We start from the raw sequence: 20,524 nt of genomic DNA, 5'->3' as shown, positions 1-20,524 counted from the left end.
TAGTTATGCCCAGCATGTTGGCCCCCACAACCCAGGATCCGGTTTATCTTTGATTGGGATCGTGGGCCATGGAAATTCTTCACGTTCATACGGAGTCAAACGAGAAAGATGGGCAAAGGGACAGCATGGAGCCTGGACCAGATCGGACGGCTACGATGTCGCCGGAACTTGAAATCAACCACCATCGTCCGGCCAATAAAGCTCGCACGCGCGGTAGCCCAGCTATGGGCTTTCGGGCCGAAAATGTAGGAACATGTCACGAGTCATTTAAAGCGGTTTCTTGGTCATTGGTTTGCTCATTTGATGATTTATGCAAGACAAACCAACTTGGTTGCTTGATTGCCACCAAAAAAAAGAAAGGAAAATTTTAGAAACCAACTTGACTTTTCTCGCTTATATCAATTTGCATCCTCACTTTTCAAAAGGTGCAATTTGCACCTCCCGATAAAATTCAAAGCTTAAAAACTCATTTGCCCCTATTTCAAATAAAAAAACGATACCCACACCCAAAATCCGTCGTCATGTTCATCTTTGCCAACCAATACCACGCCAAACACCACGATCCTCCCCCTCCCTCTCATGTGCAAGCTTTAAAAGAGCTCAGCCATGAAGTTTGGCCATGGTTGGCAAGCTTCGTACGGAGCATAGTGAGGCGACCATGGCGAGCTTTGTTTGGAGCTCCCCGTGGCTGCAACGTCGAGCTCCACGCCTAGATCCAGGTCAGACCCGACCTCATTCTGAGCTGTCATGTAGGTCGGACCGTCACTTACCTCCAATCTAAGGCCTGCAGTTGTCGCGATGGCCTCAGAGCGGGGGTGCCAAGCATGAAGAGGAGAAGGGGAGTTAGGATGCAATGAACAATGGGGCCTAGAGGCTGTTGTGCGAGGACGGACCACCGGAGATGACAGCTCGAATTGGGAAAGAACCGGCGAGGATGGCTGAGTCGGGCGGCAGAGGCTGAGAGGGTGGGAAAAGTTTGGTAAATAAGTGGATTAGAATCAGGGGTGGGAGATGCGAGTTGAAATCCAGTAACAAAACACAAAATGCGAAATGTAGTTTTTTCAAAAGTAGGAATGCAAATTGATGCATGGTATAAAAGTTAAATAGTAGTTGATATTTTCCCTAAAGAATAATGAATCCTGGGAATGTGAATGATCCAACCATGATTGACAGTAAAACGGAGATACCACGAGGGAGAACCGCCCCACCGGAGAAAGACGCAAAATTGAGCCAATTGCTTGCAGGGTCATGTCAAAAATCCAAGTAGCCAAGGTGTAGCACGCAGCTCTTTACCCGACCCACCACCTCGGCATAACACTACACAGGAGTTGCAGACACGGGAGTACAAGGCAGAGTGACCCTCCCATGCTAGCAGGAGCAACCTTTCTCTTACCATACACTCCCTAAAACGCATGCCGAGCAGATGCAAACCCATTACGCGTCAACCACGCTACCCGCGGACATAGTTATAAGTAACAGAATACGACGATAGATACTGTTACGAAAAGCTCCATGCTGATGAGCAGTAATTGAGAGCCTCCAACATCATCGTGTTGTTTCAATGCTTACGCCGCTTGAGGAAAACATAGACAGAGAACGACGTAGCTATTTGTCATTCTCATCATGGATCAACTGCCCAATAGCATACTTTTTAGATCACAACAGATCATTCTTACAACAGTAGACTATGATAAAATCTGCAAAGCGATAGATCTACATTAAGTGCCACATGAGAATACCCGTTCCTTGTTCTCTTCATTCTAAAAAGTCAAGCTATCTTCTTCTTTTCTGTGTTTTTCATTGGTACGGTCGGGAGCTGTCTGAGTGATGCACATGGGTGTACCATTCACTTTGTGCTTGAATTAATACTTCCTGCAATGTGAGTTTCACTATATCTGTATCTTCGCAAGAGTATTCAATTATCATCAACTTTCGGTTCAGGGGGTCCTCTTGCAATTGGCATTCCAAGTTTTTCGCCTAACCGAGGCTTTGCATAGTCCACAAAAACGATTCGCCCATTCAGTGTCTGTGAGAATGAGAAGGTCTGTGAGAATTAGAAGGCCTTCATAAAATATCAATTAATTAGATAGTGTTGCTCAAGAATTAGAGGGCGAACAATTTACCTTTCCGTTCATCTCTGTCACCGCTCTATAAGCCTCGTCTTCGGATGCAAAAGTTACAAATCCAAATCCTTTCGATCTATCCGAGACTCTATCCATCACAACCTTAGCTGGATAGAAAGAAATAAGAGGTTTAATTTACTGAATATACAAAACAAACAAGTAAAACCAGATCAAATTGTGCATAAGAGATGGACTTAAGGTACCTTCAACAACTTGACCAAACTGAGAAAATGACTCGGCCAATATTTTGTCTGTGGTGTAAAATGACAATCCTGAGACACAGTGAGAAACTAGCTCAAAAAAGCAGGCCCGCTTCAAACGAGATAAACAGCTGGTTTTGGCTGATTACTGACAGCGCCGATTTTTGCTGAATCAAAACAAACATGAACACTGAATCTGATGATGAGGATCGTTAAATTGTGAGAGGATACAATTCGCTGTACATAATCACCGCTCACTATCAATCGTTGGGTGTATGAGTTTGTATCTTCCCAGACCCATATGTCAAGCCTTTACCAACTTGTCTCCTATTGAATGAAAGGCCACTAATGCGTGTCTATACTTTACATAAGAGGGCCAAAAAATAACCCCTCGCTTGCAAATCTCAAATTAGTAATGAACCGGCCAAATGTCACAGCGTTTCCTTATTGGGCAGCAACAAAGTTAGCTTAATATAAGCACTACATTTTCTCACCAGCAATTTCATTATACTGTCAAAGGCATAATCAGCTCTAAATCTAAGACTCGGCCCAAAGGGCCTTCATTGCTCGAGCTTAGGAACCTTTAGAAGTCACTTTCTGCCACCAAACTAACAAACTGCCGAAAATATATAAGATCTTCTTGCTCTAGTTTTTCATTAGTTCTTCGATCGGTATTAGGAAAAAGTATCACCTTAAGTGTGATAAACCACAACAACTTTAAGTATGGAATCCCCTTGCAGAGCAGCGCTCAATAGGTCATGCAACATTCTAAGTAATGGACGCGATGTGGTAAGAAGAAGAGCAATCAAGAACCGTCACCTACTGTGAATTTCGACCCTCCAGTTCCCCAAAACAAGACTTTCAAGAAAAAATCAAATGAACATTACTTCAAACACACGATGGCACTGTACGATAAACTACAGGATGTCAAGACATCAAACTTCTTCAAACAGACATTCCGTCAAACACGTTGCCCGCGTGATACCAACAGCATATACACCGACACACGTACACAAACCAGCGAAAGGAAACATTTTTCGCTCGAGTCGTTAACGAACGGACCGAGCACGTAAAAGGGTACCTCCAACGAAAAGCTTCGAAACGATTCCTCTGCAACTTGTGACTAAGGGTGGGGGAACGAGTGAAGGGTTGGATAGACTAATCCCGGACCGAAGGTTTCTAATGAGAGCTGCCATGCGAGAGAGAGAGAGAGAGGTTTAGGGTAGAAGAAGAAGAAGAAGATGATGGCGTGGGTATATGGGGGATCAAATCGGTTTCGTTCTTCACCAAGGTTTTATAACAAGAACAAGAAAGCCGAATCGAGCTTCCGATTCATTTTGCATTTTAGGAAAAAAAATGACACAAATAATTCATAAACTTTAGTCAAATGTGCATCGTGGTCTTTGAATTATTAATTTATTCAATGTGATTCCTGAATCTTAGCTTAATGCGCAATATCATCTCTAAACTTTTAGTTTATTCAATGCAGTCATTAAACTTGAAGAAGAGTAAACCCTCGAACTCAGATACGCTCCAAGTGAACATCGATAGGTCTTTTGTTGAAGAAACATCCGTAGGAGCAATTGCGTGTGTTTGTAGAGAGTACACCGGCCGCCTCGCTGATGGATTCGTCGGATCTATGCGTGTCGCCTCGGCTGCGCATGTGGAGTCATTGCCATTGGTTGAAATCCTACAATTTCTTCTTGCACGAAGTGGCGAAAGCCTAATTTTGGAATCTGATTGTCGTGAACTGAGGCACAACTCAATCGAAGTGGGAGGTTAGAGCTCTTATCAATGAGGGAAGTGATATGCTAATGTGCTTTTCAGATCTCCAATTGGCCCATTGCTTTAAGGATTCCAATGAAGTTGCGGACCGAGTTGCAAAAGCCCAAAAGAAGAAAAGTCTATGGAGAAATTGGATTATTTATCCACCTCAAGCCCTGTAGGACTTGCTTTGCTCATGTGTCCTTGTTTATCTAAATGAATGAGAAAAGCTATTTGTGACAACAACAACAACAACAAAAAAAGAAGGGGAAAATTTCAAATTGGTAAGGTATCTATGTGAATATTGCCACTCACAAATGGTTTTCAAGGTTTGGGATAGATTTGAAACAAATTTATAAGATTGGGTGCTTTTCTAATAAGATTAAAGTGTGGGGATAAAGTTTTAGATCCTTAAAAATATTGGGTATTATTTCGTCATTTGGCCTATTCAGTTTAGTTTTAAACTTCTATTTTGATCAATTTCATCTTTCTACTAAGTGAGTGCCTTCTGATCCTTTCATCAAAGTTCTCAACCTTGCTAATGTGGTAAATAAAGCAGTTAACTTGCTGTTAGTTGATCATAGTGACTCTTACATTTGGTTCTTTGCCAATTTTTTGTGCAAGTTTTTTTTTCGTTATAATGATGTAATGTTAGGATTAGTCCCTCCATTTTCTCCTATTTTATAATTGCCCCTTTATTTTTTTATTTTTTCAAAAGCATCCCTTTACTTTAAAAAAAAGGGGGAAATTGTCAAATCATTCCTAAACCTATTGTACGGCGGCCAATTCAGTCCTAAACCTTTTAATTTTGCCAATTCAGTCCTAAACCTTTCTAATTTTTGCCAATTCAGTCCTTCCGGCCAATTTTGGCCGGCCGGCACTGACGTGGCCGCCGGCCGTCCGGCCAACGCTGACGTGGCAATTTTTTATTATTATTATTTAATTTTTTAATCTTTTTTAAACTTTTTTTTTCTGATTTCTTCCTTTGGCCGGTCCGGCGACCAGCGACCGGCCAGAGGGGAGGGCCGGTGAGGTCGACCTCGCCGCCGCCGAGGCGAGGCCGACCTCGCCGTGGCGACCCAGCGACGGCGAGGTCGGCCTCGCCGCCGCCGGGCGAGGCAAGGCCCAAGAAGAAGGCTGGGCCGACCTGACTGACGACGCCCGGGTCGCGATCGCGAGGTCGAGCCTCACCCGTGATCCGGGCGAGGCTCGACCTCGCCGGCGCGAACCAGGCGACGGCGAGGCGAGGCGAGGCCCGAAGCGCGAGGCCGACCTCGCCGCCCTCCCTTTACGGCCGCCGGTCACGGACCGGCCGAGGAAGAAATCGAAAAAAAAAAAAAAAAGATTAAAAAATAATAAAAAATTGCCACGTCGTAGTTGGCTGGACAGCCTAGTTAGCAGTCATCCGGCCACGGCCACGTCACTACGGCAGGCCAAAATTGGGCGGAAGGACTGAATTGGCAAGAATTAGAAAGGTTTAGGACTGAATTGGCAAAATTAAAAGGTTTAGGACTGAATTGGCCGCCGTACAATAGGTTTAGGACTGATTTGACAATTTTCCCTTTCAAAAAGTCCCGTGGTCTTCTCTTTGTTCGCAACTCTCTCTCTCTCCCTCCCTGCGGTCGCCATAGCCACCAAATCCGGGCAGGATGGCAAAGACAAGCGCGATCGGCATCGGCAAGGTGGTTTGAGGCAATAAGGACGGTGGCCGGTGGCGGGGGAAGGGCAGTAACTGGTGTTGGGGTGTTTGATTTTACAGGTGGTTTAGGGCTAGCGATCAGATAAGAGAGTGATCTCATGAATGCCCCTTTAATTCTCGGTCATCAATTTGTAATTCACTTTATTGGGAAAAAAAAAAAAAGAAACAGATTAACAATTTGATAGCGATCCTTCAAATATGTGATTTGATAGAAATTGGCTATCCTATTTTATCAAAACATAAATGAAGCTGGATTAAGCATTAGACAACATCGTAATGACTCATGCGACGTGATCAAATTGACAGAAGGACCAAATTGCGCTCGCTTACAAAAGTAAAAGAATAAAATTGAACTAAATAAGTTTTCTTGAACTAAATTAACTATTGAACAATAGTATAAGGACTATTTCCGACGGTATTCCTTGAAAAATTGTTATATAGAGGTTATAAATCCATGTGGATCTTTAGGAAAAAGCATAGTTTCATCTTTTGCTGTATTGAGAATAGTTAAAAGGTATAAGTGTTATTTGATCCCTGAACTTGCGCGGTATTTTCAATCAAGTACTTGAATTTTTTCAATCAAGTCCTTCAACTAAGATAACTTATCTCATCAAGTCCCTCCTCCAATTACAAATTCACTTATTTGGAGCTAACTTGTCCATTGATACTGACGAGACTATGGCATGAAAAAACTTTTTTTTTTTACTTTCGATTATCAGCTGATGCGTGCGACTGACAACTTGAAATGATGACATTTTAACACAAACACTCCACTCTGAGCTTTCCAAGCCAACCCAAATTAGCCAGTTCAGAGTCAGAGGGATTTAATTAGAAAAATTGTGTAAATTTAGGGATTTGATTGGAAAAATGTGCAAGTTCATGGGCCAAAAGTGGACTTTTCCCTAGTTTAAAACTTACTTTTATTTTTGGGAAAATGACACAAACAGTCCATGAATTTTGACTTAATGTGCAATTTGATCCCTGAACTTTTAATTTGTTCAATGTAGTCCCTGAACTTTAACCCAATGTTCAATATGGTCCCTGAACTTTCAATTTGTTCAATGTGGTCCCTGAACTTTTGGTACATGTTCAATATAGTCCCTGAACTTTATAAAAATGTTCAATGTAGTCCTTCCATTAATTCAAGTTCATGAACTATATTGTATATTTTCATATAGTTCAGGGACTAAATTGAATATTTACTAAAAATTTAGGGACCAAGTTGAACAAATTGAAAGTTCAGGGACCATATTGAACATTGGGTTAAAGTTCAGGGACTATATTGAATAAATTAAAAGTTCAGGGATCAAATTGCACATTGACCCAAAATTCAGGGATTGTTTGTGTCATTATCCCTTTATTTTTTGGATTGAAGGTCCTAAAACTTGTAATGAAAGTGCAATTAAATCCTAAAATTTTAAAAAAGTGTCATAAAAATTATCAAATTGATACAATCAAATCCTTCCGTTAACTTCGTTCAATTTGGCTAACGGAAAATGCTGACGTGACTTTTTATTTTATTTTCTCTCTCCTACGTGGCGCTGACACGGCTAAAACATGAAGAACAAGGCCAAAACGATATCGTTTTGGTTCATTGCACTTCTGTGACAAGTTTTAGATCTTCTAATGTACTTATATCCCTTTAATTTTTTTGTGAAAATCCGGTAAAAAGAGTGCTTTTTGCATGGCTTTTTCATGCTCGTTGAGCTGCATTTTGTTTAGCATCAAGTAAATGAAGTTGATTGCGACTTGTGAGAGCAGAGAAAGGAACGATTTTTTTTCCATCAAAGTAATGCCTATACAAGAATTGATATGACCCCTCGTTGGAATGACATTTTGTCAACACAGGCACCACCACACACACACCAACAACATCATGAAACACACGTAATGAAATTGTCTTGATACTCCTCCGTATCCATCGGTCAGCTGGGATCATCTCAGATCCTACGAAGAGCCATGGCGGAGAGGACCACAAGCACCACGAAGACAACTACCGTGATGAGCGACGCCACCACGGCCCCGCTCACTTTCTGGCAGAAGTCGCCAAACTGCCCGCATATGGCAAGCCAATTCGTGTTCGGATTGCCGTTGTGGGCCAAGTACACTATGGCTGCAGCCGCGGCCCCGGCTGCTGTGGTCAGTGTGAGCGCCATCTACGCAAGGGGAAAATAAGGACAGGAATAAGCATTGCAACGTGGGAGCATATGATGAGAAGGGAATAGTTCTTTACAAGTGAATGCAGATTGATATTAATCAATTAGTGATGGAGAGAGTGCTCACAGTGTCCAAAATGAGTAGGAGTAATCTGAGACCAACGGCGTGGGGTCGGACGATGCATACGATGGAGAAGGGAAGCGAGAGGACTAGGTAGCCCCCGACTAGTGCCATTGCGATCACAAAGAACCTGCATATATACATTGTTCATGTCTGTTTTTCAGTTCACATGATCAAGATGCTTTATGTTATAGTTAGGTGTGATTTCTTTATAGCAAAGGGAAAATAAGGTGAAGGTAAAAGATCTCTTGTCCTAACGAGAGAAGCTTAGTAACATTAGATTTGAAGGAGTGAACACTTCTCATGTCTGAAATGATTGATATAATAAGACATGGGTTTCTCGACCGAATAGACAGCATTCGGATGAAGGATAAGATGGGCAAGCAATCCCTAAGCTGAGGGCAACATACTCAAAAGTCGGGAGGTCATCGTAGCTAGCTTGGAACTGGAAGAACTGAGTGAAGAAGGGAAGAGTCTCGTCACTTGTTCCCATGGCGGCGGCAGCGGCCAGCGCAGTCACAATCGCGCACAACCTCAGTATGAAGTCGAATATGGCCACCCCTTTCTTCATTCCTCCGGGCCGGGGCGGTGGAGCTGCCACGACCGATACTGCTTTCCCTTTAGCAGCAGCGCTGCCTCCGGCAGCTGAGTCGGGAACATCAATGGTGGTTGAGTCGCCACTGTTCATTCTTTTCGGTATCAGCTAACAGAAGGTTCAATGAGCTTAGAGAAGAGGCTTGAAGCTTGTGACTTGAAGAGCTCGATGGGCAAGTCTTTTTATAAAGAAGGGATGCGAGCAAATAGGACTTCTGATAGAAGCAAGAGAGATAGAGGAGTTGTTGCCAACTTCTCCAACGTTGTAGCTTTATTTCTCATTCTAATGTTCCCAAAAGAAGACGTCTGTGACATGACAGATCATTAATGGAGCAGTTTCTCCTACTTCATAAAGATCAATGTCTTGTTGGCAATCCTCTGTACTATAAACTTTTGGGAAAATTGTCAAATCAGTCTTAAACCTATTGTACGGCGGCCAATTCAGTCCTAAACCTTTTAATTTTGCCAATTCAGTCCTAAACCTTTCTAATTCTTGTCAATTCAGTTCTTCCGGCCAATTTTGGCCGGCCGGCGCTGACGTGGCCACCGGCCGGCGCCGGCCGTCCGGCCAATGCTGACGTGGCAATTTTTTATTTTTTTTTTAATTTTTTAATCTTTTTTTTCTGATTTCTTCCTCTGGCCGGTCCGGCAACCGGCGGCCGGCCAGAGGGGAGGGCCGGCGAGGTCAACCTCGCCGGCCTCGCCGTTGCTGAGGCGAGGCCAACCTCGCCGTCGCCTGCTGGGCCTCGCCTCGCCGTCGCGACCCAGGCGTCGGCGAGGTCGGCCTCGCCGTCGCCTGGGTCGCGACTGTGAGGTCGGCCTCGCCTTAGCAGCGGCGAGGCCGGCTAAGTCGACCTCGCCGGCCCTCCCCTCTGGCCGGCCTCCGGTCGCCGGACTGGCCAAAGGAAGAAATCAGAAAAAAAAGAAAAAAAAAGATTTAAAAAGACTAAAAAATTAAATAATAATAATAATAAATTGCCACGTCAGCCTTGGCCGAACGGCCGGCGCCGGCCGGCCAAAATTGGCCGGAAGGACTGAATTGGCAAGAATTAGAAAGGTTTAGGACTGAATTGGCAAAATTAAAATGTTTAAGACTGAATTGACCGCCGTACAATAGGTTTAGGACTGATTTGACAATTTCCCCATAAACTTTTCATTGCCATTCGTAGGTTATAAAGAATAGAAAAACGAAGTGCTCCTTTTGTCATCAACTAAAAGTGGAAGGAAATGAAACTTCACGTGCCTTGGCTTTCTCATGGCTGGGGATTAGCGAGTAATAATGAAGTTATAATCTGATCATAAACAAAGTTTGCTCTTTTAATCATACAACTGAAGTGACAGGAGGACTTGCCTAACCCAACAAACCAAATGCAGATTAACGCCACACCCACGCATCACCAATCGATGGTAATACGAAAGAAAGTCCAAAGCTGTAATTCCCATTTGTGATTGGGAGCTTCTGTTGTCAGCTCCAGAGAAAAAGTTCCAGAACTTCGTCAGCCACGATGTTTTAGTTCCCATCGATACTGACCAAATAAATAAGTACCGGTCGAACTTATGAAGAGGAACTGTAGGATGAATCCATAGATGCTGCTTTTGCTATCAGAATTGGCTCACGTATGGGACGAACAAGCGTGCAACTCATACGTATTGCTCATATCGTTGGGGAAAACCATAATGTAACAGGAAACCACTTTCCTTGTCGGTACAAATAAACTTACAATGAGGCAGGAAGATCAGGTAAAAGGTACGAAAGAAAAAAGAAAAAAACATAGCGACGTCCTGTATCTTGTACGCTGGATTACTTGCCAACTAGCTATTCTTTCTTCAAAAATGCACTACCTAAAGTTGTGCTCCGCAGAAATGGATAGCCACAGAACAAGAATGGGCTCCTTGAAACATTAGCAAACAGGAGCTATCTTCACGTACTTTCACCGAGGTTACCAAGTGGGTACTAGCCAACCCAATCACACTTGCTCAACGTGCCAGAGCAAAGCGAGTGACGAGGCCACATTGGCTAAACAACAGAAGGCCCGTCACGTGCATATCCTCCATCCACGCTTGGCAAGTGCTTCATGCACCTGAGTAGCAGACTCGGCAATGTCATTAAGTGGAGGATAGCTCCAGGTCTCAGATATCTGTACATCCAAACCCAAATATATAAGTGAGCATAAACCTCTATTAATATGTCCAACTGAGTTGAGCAAAGGCTGCGGCAGGTTAACAAACTTTCACATAAAAGAAACCATGGCCTAAGCTCACAAACGCAAATGCATAATACGAAGTGGTTTTCTCATTAGTTGTGCATCAAAAGCCTTTGTTCCTCGGAATGGTCTGACAGAGTCAACTTACTTGGGATAGGCTCAATATCTACTCAAACTTGATTCAACTTTTCTTAAGCTGAAGTAGATAATGGCCTTTCCAGTTAAGCTTAAGGTCACAAACTCTTCATTACAGTATCACAAGCCTAATTGAGTAGTAGCTTTTTCAAAAAAAAAAAATTCGTCTAAGAAGCAGCTGTTTAAGTTTTTAGAAAGTATACTGCTCTTCTCGTGTGGTGTATTATGCTTTTAGCAATCATTAAAAACTCTAACCCTCACGCTTTTTCACTTTCCGAGAAACGTAGAACTATCTTCTCAACCGAGAATAACTTGTCTCCGTTTCTTTCTCTCCTCTTGGTCACGACTCTTTTCCCCTTATTGCTTAGGTTTTCTCCATTTTTCATTGTTCCTGCTCCTTTGCTTCTATCATCGAGTCATTGACAAATATTCTTCAGTTTGTTGCATCATTTCCCAGGAATGTGCATCCCCAGCTACCATTTGCAAGTTTCATTTTCTCATAGTTGTGAACTGTTTCCATTGTGTGCCAATTTTCTTAAGCGACTCCCTGTGACCTTTTTTTTTTCAGTTTCCAATTAGTGATAGATTGATGGGGAAATTAACTGATCGCCAAGTTGGCTTCCTCATTGAGAAAGATGGTGTTCCTTTGTGCCTCTAAAGCACATCTTCATTGAGTTGGGGTTATATGAAGTTAGGGCTTGATGATATTCTCTGATCTTGTAATTTTTACAGTTTATTTTGAAGTTCACATATTTGAGCTACAGATACGTTAAGGTACTTTCTTTGATGATTTGCATTCGGCTATATCATAGCAGCATTCTATGTTATTGCATCACTTCTCATTACACATTGATTCCAAATACAATTTACACCTTGTATTTTCATTTCACTAACCTATCTGATTAATTATACAATAAAAAAATTTCAATAACAGTAAAGCTAAGCCGAGTAACGCTCGAGTATCTCAACTACCTTTTCAAGTCTAGCTCAAGCTCAGATTAGTACTTGACCAATGTCAAATCAAATTTTGAACACATTGAGTTTGTGAATCGAATCAAGCTCGAGCTAGACACTGCTTCATCTTGACCGGCACTCGATTCTACCCTTACTTCTGAAAGAAAAAAATAACAGAATTTAAATAAGAGTGAGTAACCTACATCTTCTTTTCCAGTGAATGCTCGAACTGCTCCTCGTTCCTGCAAGGAATTCTGGAAGTCGGCAAACTTCCACTTACACCGTTCAGCTCCAGCAACATAAACTGGCTTCCTGCATCATGAGAGATAATTGCTGTCTTTAGTTTGTGGAAATTTCAAATTATTGGGCCAAACAAACGTAGATATTTAAAATTTAGGGATGGTTCTCATTGTTTGAAGTTTCATGCATACCCTGTACTGCAGACCTCACTCAACATGCTCACAGAATCAGCTGTTACAACAAAAGCATCAGCCCAAGCTAAATGTCCCATGTGTGGGTTTGAACCTAGAAACACACCAGAAATTATTCCAGTCCATTATCACAAAACATGATGATTTTACTGTGTTTTCCATAATGGAAAAGCCTTCAAAGATCAGTTATATAACTACCTTCACCATCCCAAATGTGAACTTTAGAATTAGCCCTGAATTCTCTAACAAACATTTCAGACACCTGCAGATAGAAAGGCAGAGAAGTAAATAGTTTATGGCTCCAGGACCAACAAAAAAAAAAAAAACAGTTTATCGCTTACTTCATCAAGAATTATAAGAATTGAACAATGCATACATACCTTCACAGGAGTCCTCCTAGAGAAAGATATTCTGAGACTTCCACAGCTCCACAGAACATTCTGCAGCTTAATTATCAACTCCTTTGCAAGATCAGCACCATATGGACAATTGCCTGTGATCAGAACATAGACAAAAGCTGTGAGATTCTTCTATGAACTGATCATAGTAAACAATAGTTCCACATGTATTTTTTAAAATCAATTAGCCAACTCATATGATGATGATAAAACAGTGCCCTGGGTGCTACTGATGTAAGCAAACAAACATCCAGAATATGACGACTAGATAACAGACTAGAGTGCAAATGCAAAGATATTAATCAGCTCCTACAGGATGAAGACTAATGTATCAAAACCCGTCTCTCTTGTCATCGCGAGACAAAATGTTCTTAGTCGGTTATATCAGCTAAGACTGTTTAGTTTTGACCATAAGATTCACTAAATTTGTCTGACAAAAATATGCTGGATAAATTTAGCAAGATCAAGCTAGAACATATGTAATGAATAAGGAAAAAGTGAATTACTTGTGGGACCACCAACATTGACCACAAGCAAGGGCTTTGGAAGATATGCCAACTCATCATGCCAGGTGAAGGCAGCACTTCTCAGAGTGGCAGAATCAGCTTGATGAAGGGCACCCACTGTGAGAATCTAAATTGAAAATTCTAGACCTGTAAGATTCTTTTGTAACAAAAATAACTAACTAATAACTTAATTGTACATTGGTGATTCCCAACAATGGAGTGTATTTGCCATCTGCAGGGCATACCACATGACTATCGGGATGATCACGTGGTGTTATCCACCTTCGAAGAAACCAAGGAATTTGCTCTCGCGCGTGAGCTGTCTGTGGATAATAATCATGACGAGGAGTAATCACCAAATCAAACCTATCTACACGGGATCTTGGATGTTGTATCTGGGAGATGACATGAATTATCAGACGAATTAAATTGAATGCTGATAAAAATTGTAGATGCATGATAACTACCTTCCAATTGATGACAGACACATAAGAAGTATCAATATGTAAAAGACCAACTGGATAATGTGAACAGAAGAACTAGCTTTTGGAAGGGACATAAAGCTTGCCAGAAGGAAGCAGAACTAATACATTTGAGCACCCATATTACCAAGTTACATGTAGCACTCGTTACACAAACAGCACAAAAAATAGGCTAATTTCTTGAGAGACTCTCCTGTGATTAGATATACAGAAACTTCTTGAAGGATTGGTAAGGGAGAGAGCAAGTAAATAATCTAGGTTGTCATATCCCTATTTCATGGCCACATATTTTCCCAGCTAAAGTTCTTGCTTATTTATTTCTTCTTTTCCCGTTTCCTCTCCTTTTCTCTCCTTTAAATTCATCTTTTTCAATTTTTAAAAATGTAGACATAATGAAAAACGATGGCAAGGTTAAAAACCAACCATTGAAGGTGATAAAAGAAAAATAAAAGAAGGCTGAGGAACTGGTTATTTATCAGCAAAGCATGTGACAAGAAGCTTAAAAGGGAAGCGTATTCATACTCACCTGAATAACAAAAACGTTCTCCGGAGCCAACCTTCTTATTGTGCTCGCAACAGGAATAGTGTCCCGCCCAGATGCGATCACCAACAGTGGGCCCTCCCTATGACAAGTGTAGATAGTTGTTTGGGTTTAGCAGATACTTTGAAGGACAGAAGCAAATCCATATTTCACAAATTCAAATGCTGGATATGACCATTACATGCTGATAATTAGACTATTCTAAGACATCTAGAACCTATAAACCGAACTTAAAGATGTTCACCATGTTGGAAATTTTTTTACGTAGGCAATTCGCAATTGCATCTTCTGTATCCCGGATTCAAATGGGACATTTCTGAGCATGACTACAATTCAATGTGAAAATTTATATAGTTTTCCATTGAAAAGAAGCATGACAGGAAGAATAGGAACAAGATCAAAAATCATACTTTTCAAATGATTCACGAGCCATTACTGCGATCTGTTTTGGATCAGTTTCCAAAACATTCATTAATCCTGCAAAAAGCCATTTAATCAAAGTTATTCAGGCATACGGAGACATTAATTTCCCCTACAAGCGCTAACAGTGATAGAATTCCAACATAAGAACAGGTCACCACACTAATAAGTTCACTACATGACTAAAGTTTGTTATTGACTAGAAACATTGAAGGGAAACCACTCTAAAACTGCCCCCTACCACTTTTTTCAGCTGAAAGAGGCATGACTTTATTGCTTTCAAACGTCGTTCGAAACCTTGAATCACCCCAAACTCTTTTCACAACATAATTAATTTTTTTATGGAGGGAAACCGGAATCCAATGAAGCCATTCATTAATCCCTCCTCTAGGCCTAGTAACACGCTGTACAAGTAACGAAGTGCGTAATATTAGAAGGAAGTTAGTCGACAATCAGAAAGGCAATGAATCCAGGAATTAACCATAAAGGGACCAGACCAACATATGTACTTGAGTGTGCATCCCACCATCTAGATGGGATAGAAAGCATGCTTGCGCAGAGAAATCAAAAATAGGATTCATCAATTGCTGATTGTATGATAACCACTCTTCTGAAATAAGAATCCTCACAGGAAACAAATAAACTCTTCTGGTTTAGCAAATTCAATGCAGATTAATTTGTTTTGAACCGATGAACAACCAGCGCCACTAGGGACGTCTAGATTATCGGTCTAATGCTAGTCAAATCACACTCAGCATATGAATTTGTGGGCTGTCCGCGAGAAATTTCAGTTTCTCATATAGCAAATGACTACTACCATCTACCCAGTTGATATGCAATAATGACAAACTAGGACTGGACGAAAGTTGAAAGCCATTCACGTAAACATGTGTGCAAGGCAGTTGTCCCAACTGTCGAGAGACAAAACAATCCCTCGCAATCCTATTTCTGCACAAACCTTAAAACGCAACACACAGACTACCTCGTTCCATCCAAAACACTGATTTTCGACTTAATACCACGAACACAGACACACGCATATCAACAGATATCGATAGAAGCATGACAATCTACAGAGGGGGGCCGCCGGAAAAGGAAGCGTAAACTCAGAGAATCGAGTTTCGGTAATGCCAGTCGCTCACTTGTACGGAGTGGCGATCGGCGAGGCCGAGCGCGCGAACCAAACCGATGCACTGGTTCTCGGCGCCGGCGAAGCCGTTGCCGACGACGAGCGCTCGCCTGATAGCGCCGTCGAGGATGTCCGGCACGCCACTGAATCCGGGCGGCGGCGGCGGCGGCTCGGGAAGCCTTATCGGCCTCATCGCAGCCGCGCCGCCGAGGACGACGAGCTTGCGCTTCTGTGGCCGCGACGGCGATTCGCACAGCTTCTCGCCTTCTTAGTTTCCGGCGAGATGTTCCGTCACTGCATCGTCTTCCGGGAGATCCCTGCCTATGGGAGACCCATCCAAGAAGAAATTCCCATCGTCTTCGTGCTCATTCACCAGCTGCATAGAAGCTAGTAGCTAGTTTGCGGCAAAAATTGGGAAAATAACACAAACGGTGCTTGAACTTTGATTCAACGTGCAACGTGATTTCTGAGTTTTTAATTTATTTAATATTATTCTTAAATTTTAGCCTAATGCGCATTATCATTTTCGAACTTTTAATTTATTCAATAACTAGTCGGACTATATAAAAATACTATCTGAACTTAAATTAAGGTATAATGATCAAATAATTCCTAGACTTTGACCTAGTATAATATATGGTCCCTAAACTTTAAATTTATTCAATGTGATCCCTGAACTTTAGGCCAATGTATAATGTAGTCCTTGAACTTTTAATTTACTCAATGTGGTTTATATACTTTTGGCAAATGTTTAACTCGGTCCCTGGAATGACAACTTTGAACATTTTCATACAGTCGAATGACTAAATTGAACATTTGCCAATAGTCCAGGGACTACATTGAACAAATTAAAAATTCAGAAATATCATACATTTGGCTAAAGTTCATGAACCACAATGAACAAATTTAAAGTTCAGGGACCATATAGTCTAAAGACTAGTTTGGACACTTATCAAAAAGTTCACAGATCACATTAAACAAATTAAAATTTTTTGGACCACGTTATATATCGGGATAAAATTCAGCTGCTGCTACATTAAACAAATTAAAAGTCTAGGGACTATATTACACGTTAGGTCAAAATTCATGGAGCTCCCACGACGAATTAATCAAGAGAGTTCAGGAAAGAGCTAGTGGGCCAATCAGGCAATGTCTATGGGCCACGTATTTTGTAGGCCCAGTTCTCTCTCTCTCTCTCGCTCTCTCTATCTCGAGATCAAAGATTCAAAACCCCTTGAAGAACCCACGCGAGTTTCCCCAGTTGCCGAGCTCGCATTTCGTCGAGCATTTGGAGGTCGGCTCCCCATTTCTCTGCAGCGAGAACCTCTCGAGCTCCTCTCGGCGAGGCCTCGTGCTTGCTTCGTGCGCAGAAGATGTGGGCAAGCGCGGAAGGAGGTCCTCCCGAGGTCACTCTCGAGACCTCCATGGGTTCTTTCACTATCGAGGCAAATCCTCCCCCCTCCTTCCTTCCTTCTTCTCCTGCTTCTTCTTCTTCTTCTTCTGCGATGCATCGAGTCGTTGAAAGTTTTCGTTTTTTCTTTTGGGTCAAATCGTCTTATAGCTATACTTCAAGCATGCGCCGAGAACTAGCAGGAACTTCATCGAGCTCTCTCGGAGAGGTTACTATGATAATGTGAAGTTTCACCGCATCATCAAGGTAGTCGCTCTCGTTCTTTCTGCGTACTCGTTTCTTTCCCCTGAAATTTATCGTTGGTTACGAAAAATTCGCACCCAGAAATCACGACAGTGCATTCGTATGATCGCTTTTTTCTAACTGTTTGTTTTTCTGTGTAATCTTGAAATAAGGACTTCATCGTGCAAGGTGGGGATCCCACCGGGACGGGAAGGGGTGGAGAATCAATTTATGGGTAAAGGCGACCTTCCTTTCTTGTTTGAGAATTATTGTGCTTAACGATCGTGCGGGTCGCGAGTGCTTCTTTTCCTGAGCTGTGGATTTTCACTTCTTGAGTATCAGTACAATGAGAGCAATGAGAAGAGTGTGTTTCTTAAGCTCCTTTATAGTACTTGATTGTTTGGGTGCGCACCGGCAAAGAATTGGGACCTTCAAGAGTACTGTTCAGCTCCTTGTTTGGTTGTTAAAGGACCCTCACTGTATAATGGTGTGTATCGTGTTGCAGTAAAAAGTTTGAGGATGAGATAAAACCAGAATTGAAGCACACGGGTGCTGGTATCCTGTCCATGGCAAATGCTGGACCAAACACCAATGGTAGCCAGTTCTTTATTACTTTGGCACCATGCCCTTCACTTGATGGTATGATATTGTCTTTAATAAAGTCGTTATTGCTGTCTCTATTCATGGTTTTTTTTCTTAATCATGTGATTGGTAGATCCTTTTTTCTAGTGCGAGTGTCTGCGAGCCTCTGAGATAATTGCGCACTTGCAAGTTGCAATTGTGAATACAAGTGATGCGTTTGGTCATTATGTTTGCCTTTTGGACATCCCTCTTCCCTCTAGCTCGTGTTATGTATTCCAAGCACTTTACCTTTTTCTTTACAGCAAAAGTAGTCTTGAAATTTTTTTTTTTCAGAGGATCAAAGGATTTTGAATCGGAAGAAGATTTCCCATGTACATCTTTTATATAGTGACATCAAGTTTGACGTAGAAGAGCGAATTTTGCTCCCTTAAAAATGCATCTTCATCTAAGTGTAGACCTAGTCTGTCAGTGTATGGCCTAAAACTGATATAGACCTTTTGATACTAGTCAACTCCCTCATGTGATACAGGTTAGCTGGTCAGACATCTATGGATTAGCAGTATATGTAGAATTAAACATGCTGATTCAGTCATGAGATTGAACTTCATTGGCCAGATATATGTTGTAGAGCCCATTTTCATGACAAAAGGACCATCTGACTCTGAAGTTTGGTTCTCTAATTAATGCGGGTGCCATGTTCATGTACCACATTTACAGCTGCGCTGTTCAAATCTCTAGTCATCCAAATGCACCTGACTATACAATAAATCTGGTAATCATCTTCAATAGAAGCTAAGATCAACTGAATATATAATTTCTTTCAGACTTTAGGAACTTCTATATAGGAGGAGAAACGTACCTACATGACACCTTATTTCATTAAGATCGGTATGGGAGGGAACAAATATTCCCGTTTATCTTTCTGCTTTTTCACATCACAATTCCATCTTTTATCATCAAATTGGAGTAGTGGATGATTTAATGATGTTCCCACCTCCATACAGGAAAACACACAATATTTGGACGAGTATGCAGAGGAATGGAGATTATCAAAAGACTTGGGAGTGTTCAAACAGACAACAATGATAGGTACGTCTTTCCTTGATAATTGTTAATGCATATGTGGCTCTCAAGAATTTGTATCTCTTAAACATGCTTGACATAGAATAAAATTGTGCTCAAAGTATTTTCACTTCTGTTATGAAATTTTCTGGTATTTGTGGCTCTTTAATGATGAACATGGAGCCAAAATTGTCCGAAATGAGGGGTGACATCTGTATTTGGGCTTTCCGGAGTTATATTTTGTGAGCCAATAGGGAATTCTATTTTGTTGATGATGTACTGAAGTGAAAATTGGTGATGCTAGATCTGTGAGGAAACAATATATCGGTCCTTGTTTTGAAATTGAAGATAAAACAAAATGGCAAATCCTATTGGATCATGCTGTAGTGCTTGTGCTTAAATTGGTTTGAGAAAAGTATGAATATTGGCCGAGTCCTGCTAAACTACACTTTCGAAAGGGAAGCTGAAAGCTTTGTTTTCAATGGCTTCATTGATGCTGAAAAGAACTCATTGATCCTCATTTTGAAAGGGGGATTAAGAAGACTCATTGGATTCTCTGATGCTTGTGCTTAATCTGTTAGGTAAAGCATGAATATTGATCTGGTCCTGCTTAACTTCACTTTCTAGAAAGCTGTACACAAACATTTTCTATAGCTACCGCAATTAGCATCATTTTCTCTATTTGACATGGTTGATAGTTGCGAAAAGACGATGGTTTATCAGACTTTACGTACTCTGTTTGTGCAGACCAATCCATGATGTGAAGATACTGCGGACATCAGTAAAAGATTGATTTCGAGGAAGGAGTTAATTTTCACTGACTGGTTGTTCTGCGATACCGTCTTTCAACCGCACATTGATAATGGAGCCATATTTGTAACTTTTGTAATATTGTGCAATGGCGTTAGTATCGTCTGATGCATGTTATTGCCAGTGACTTCTCTTCGTCAGGATTATGTCAGCTTGGGACAAATTTGGGGCAATTTCATGGCATATGAACTCAACAGGATCTACTCTTGCAGTGAATGTTAATTTTTCTCCTGGGGTCGAATATGTCAGATTTTGGTGTTTCGCCAGAAGAGCAGTGAATACTAGTTCGAGCAAGACTTCGGATTTGCGTGTTTACCGGTTGTTTTACTCGTCTAGAAATTCACGTCCCCACAATTCTCCCTTCTGGTCTGCTCCTTAGTGTTTAAAAGCCCCCATACGGTCTCCTTCAGTGACATGGCGGCCTGCTGCCGCCACCGTCATTGATCCAACTCTCGCTTGACTGCCATACGCCACGCACCCATGAAACCATATTGTCTCATCTCTGATCACTGAACTCAGACAATTCTTGGCACAACGGGCAATGGTGCGGCACGGCTTGGCATGAGACAACAATTTGCTT

At 41.7% G+C, this 20,524-nt stretch overlaps 4 protein-coding genes across 6 annotated transcripts; 1 reads left to right on the top strand and 3 right to left on the bottom strand.

Annotated features, from left to right (window-relative positions):
* Positions 1 to 1,624: 1,624 nt before the first annotated feature.
* Positions 1,625 to 3,659, bottom strand: LOC115687933 (small RNA-binding protein 11, chloroplastic-like). Its single transcript, XM_030613638.2, has 4 exons — positions 3,405 to 3,659; positions 2,327 to 2,395; positions 2,124 to 2,230; positions 1,625 to 2,026 (listed from the first exon to the last, which is right to left on the bottom strand). Exons 1-4 carry the CDS (start codon positions 3,517 to 3,519, stop codon positions 1,916 to 1,918), a joined length of 402 nt encoding a protein of 133 aa, XP_030469498.2. The 5' UTR covers positions 3,520 to 3,659; the 3' UTR covers positions 1,625 to 1,915.
* Positions 3,660 to 7,545: 3,886 nt separating this feature from the next.
* LOC115687952 (casparian strip membrane protein 1-like) lies at positions 7,546 to 8,996 on the bottom strand. The gene is made up of 3 exons (XM_030613669.2): positions 8,474 to 8,996; positions 8,070 to 8,193; positions 7,546 to 7,942 (listed from the first exon to the last, which is right to left on the bottom strand). Exons 1-3 carry the CDS (start codon positions 8,749 to 8,751, stop codon positions 7,727 to 7,729), a joined length of 618 nt encoding a protein of 205 aa, XP_030469529.2. The 5' UTR covers positions 8,752 to 8,996; the 3' UTR covers positions 7,546 to 7,726.
* A 1,283-nt stretch (positions 8,997 to 10,279) lies between these two features.
* Positions 10,280 to 16,258, bottom strand: LOC115687951 (mitochondrial fission protein ELM1-like). Of its 3 annotated transcripts, none has more exons than XM_056315646.1 (11): positions 15,871 to 16,258; positions 14,970 to 15,132; positions 14,719 to 14,785; positions 14,294 to 14,390; positions 13,531 to 13,608; positions 13,286 to 13,412; positions 12,762 to 12,874; positions 12,580 to 12,643; positions 12,382 to 12,475; positions 12,154 to 12,262; positions 10,280 to 10,795 (listed from the first exon to the last, which is right to left on the bottom strand). In XM_056315646.1, exons 1-11 carry the CDS (start codon positions 16,048 to 16,050, stop codon positions 10,694 to 10,696), a joined length of 1,194 nt encoding a protein of 397 aa, XP_056171621.1. In that variant the 5' UTR covers positions 16,051 to 16,258; the 3' UTR covers positions 10,280 to 10,693. The 3 variants fall into 3 exon arrangements, with proteins under 3 accessions (XP_056171621.1, XP_030469526.1, XP_056171622.1); XM_030613666.2 differs by having other exon boundaries at positions 13,531 to 13,680; positions 15,871 to 16,256; XM_056315647.1 differs by lacking the exon at positions 13,531 to 13,608.
* Positions 16,259 to 17,086: 828 nt separating this feature from the next.
* LOC115687929 (peptidyl-prolyl cis-trans isomerase CYP18-2) lies at positions 17,087 to 20,259 on the top strand. The gene is made up of 6 exons (XM_030613634.2): positions 17,087 to 17,302; positions 17,419 to 17,514; positions 17,664 to 17,725; positions 17,996 to 18,129; positions 19,077 to 19,161; positions 19,882 to 20,259. Exons 1-6 carry the CDS (start codon positions 17,231 to 17,233, stop codon positions 19,925 to 19,927), a joined length of 495 nt encoding a protein of 164 aa, XP_030469494.1. The 5' UTR covers positions 17,087 to 17,230; the 3' UTR covers positions 19,928 to 20,259.
* Positions 20,260 to 20,524: the final 265 nt, after the last annotated feature.

Source organism: Syzygium oleosum, unplaced genomic scaffold, assembly GCF_021117445.2.
Source record: "Syzygium oleosum isolate NSW1041296 unplaced genomic scaffold, Sole_v2.1 Sole_v2.10, whole genome shotgun sequence".
Lineage (NCBI taxonomy): Eukaryota > Viridiplantae > Streptophyta > Magnoliopsida > Myrtales > Myrtaceae > Syzygium > Syzygium oleosum.
The sequence above is the reverse complement of the archived record's forward strand: the minus strand, read 5'-3'. Positions and strand labels throughout refer to the sequence as shown.

Bases quoted from the DNA above. Each gene is read 5' to 3' on its own strand.
- LOC115687933 (XM_030613638.2), bottom strand. From the start codon at position 3,519: ATGGCAGCTCTCATTAGAAACCTTCGGTCCGGGATTAGTCTATCCAAC. The intron at 2,396-3,404 runs GTACCCTTTTAC...ACTGTGTCTCAG, and splicing joins TTCGAAGCTTTTCGTTGGAG to GATTGTCATTTTACACCACA. The intron at 2,027-2,123 runs GTAAATTGTTCG...TCATTCTCACAG, and splicing joins TGACAGAGATGAACGGAAAG to ACACTGAATGGGCGAATCGT.
- LOC115687952 (XM_030613669.2), bottom strand. From the start codon at position 8,751: ATGAACAGTGGCGACTCAACCACCATTGATGTTCCCGACTCAGCTGCC. The intron at 8,194-8,473 runs GTATGTTGCCCT...GTATATATGCAG, and splicing joins GATGACCTCCCGACTTTTGA to GTTCTTTGTGATCGCAATGG. The intron at 7,943-8,069 runs GTGAGCACTCTC...CCCCTTGCGTAG, and splicing joins TCCTACTCATTTTGGACACT to ATGGCGCTCACACTGACCAC.
- LOC115687951 (XM_030613666.2), bottom strand. From the start codon at position 16,050: ATGAGGCCGATAAGGCTTCCCGAGCCGCCGCCGCCGCCGCCCGGATTC. The intron at 13,413-13,530 runs GTATGCCCTGCA...TTTTCAATTTAG, and splicing joins ATCATCCCGATAGTCATGTG to ATTCTCACAGTGGGTGCCCT. The intron at 10,796-12,153 runs GTAGGTTACTCA...TTGGATGTACAG, and splicing joins CATTCACTGGAAAAGAAGAT to ATATCTGAGACCTGGAGCTA.
- LOC115687929 (XM_030613634.2), top strand. From the start codon at position 17,231: ATGTGGGCAAGCGCGGAAGGAGGTCCTCCCGAGGTCACTCTCGAGACC. The intron at 17,515-17,663 runs GTAGTCGCTCTC...TCTTGAAATAAG, and splicing joins AGTTTCACCGCATCATCAAG to GACTTCATCGTGCAAGGTGG. The intron at 19,162-19,881 runs GTACGTCTTTCC...CTGTTTGTGCAG, and splicing joins CAAACAGACAACAATGATAG to ACCAATCCATGATGTGAAGA.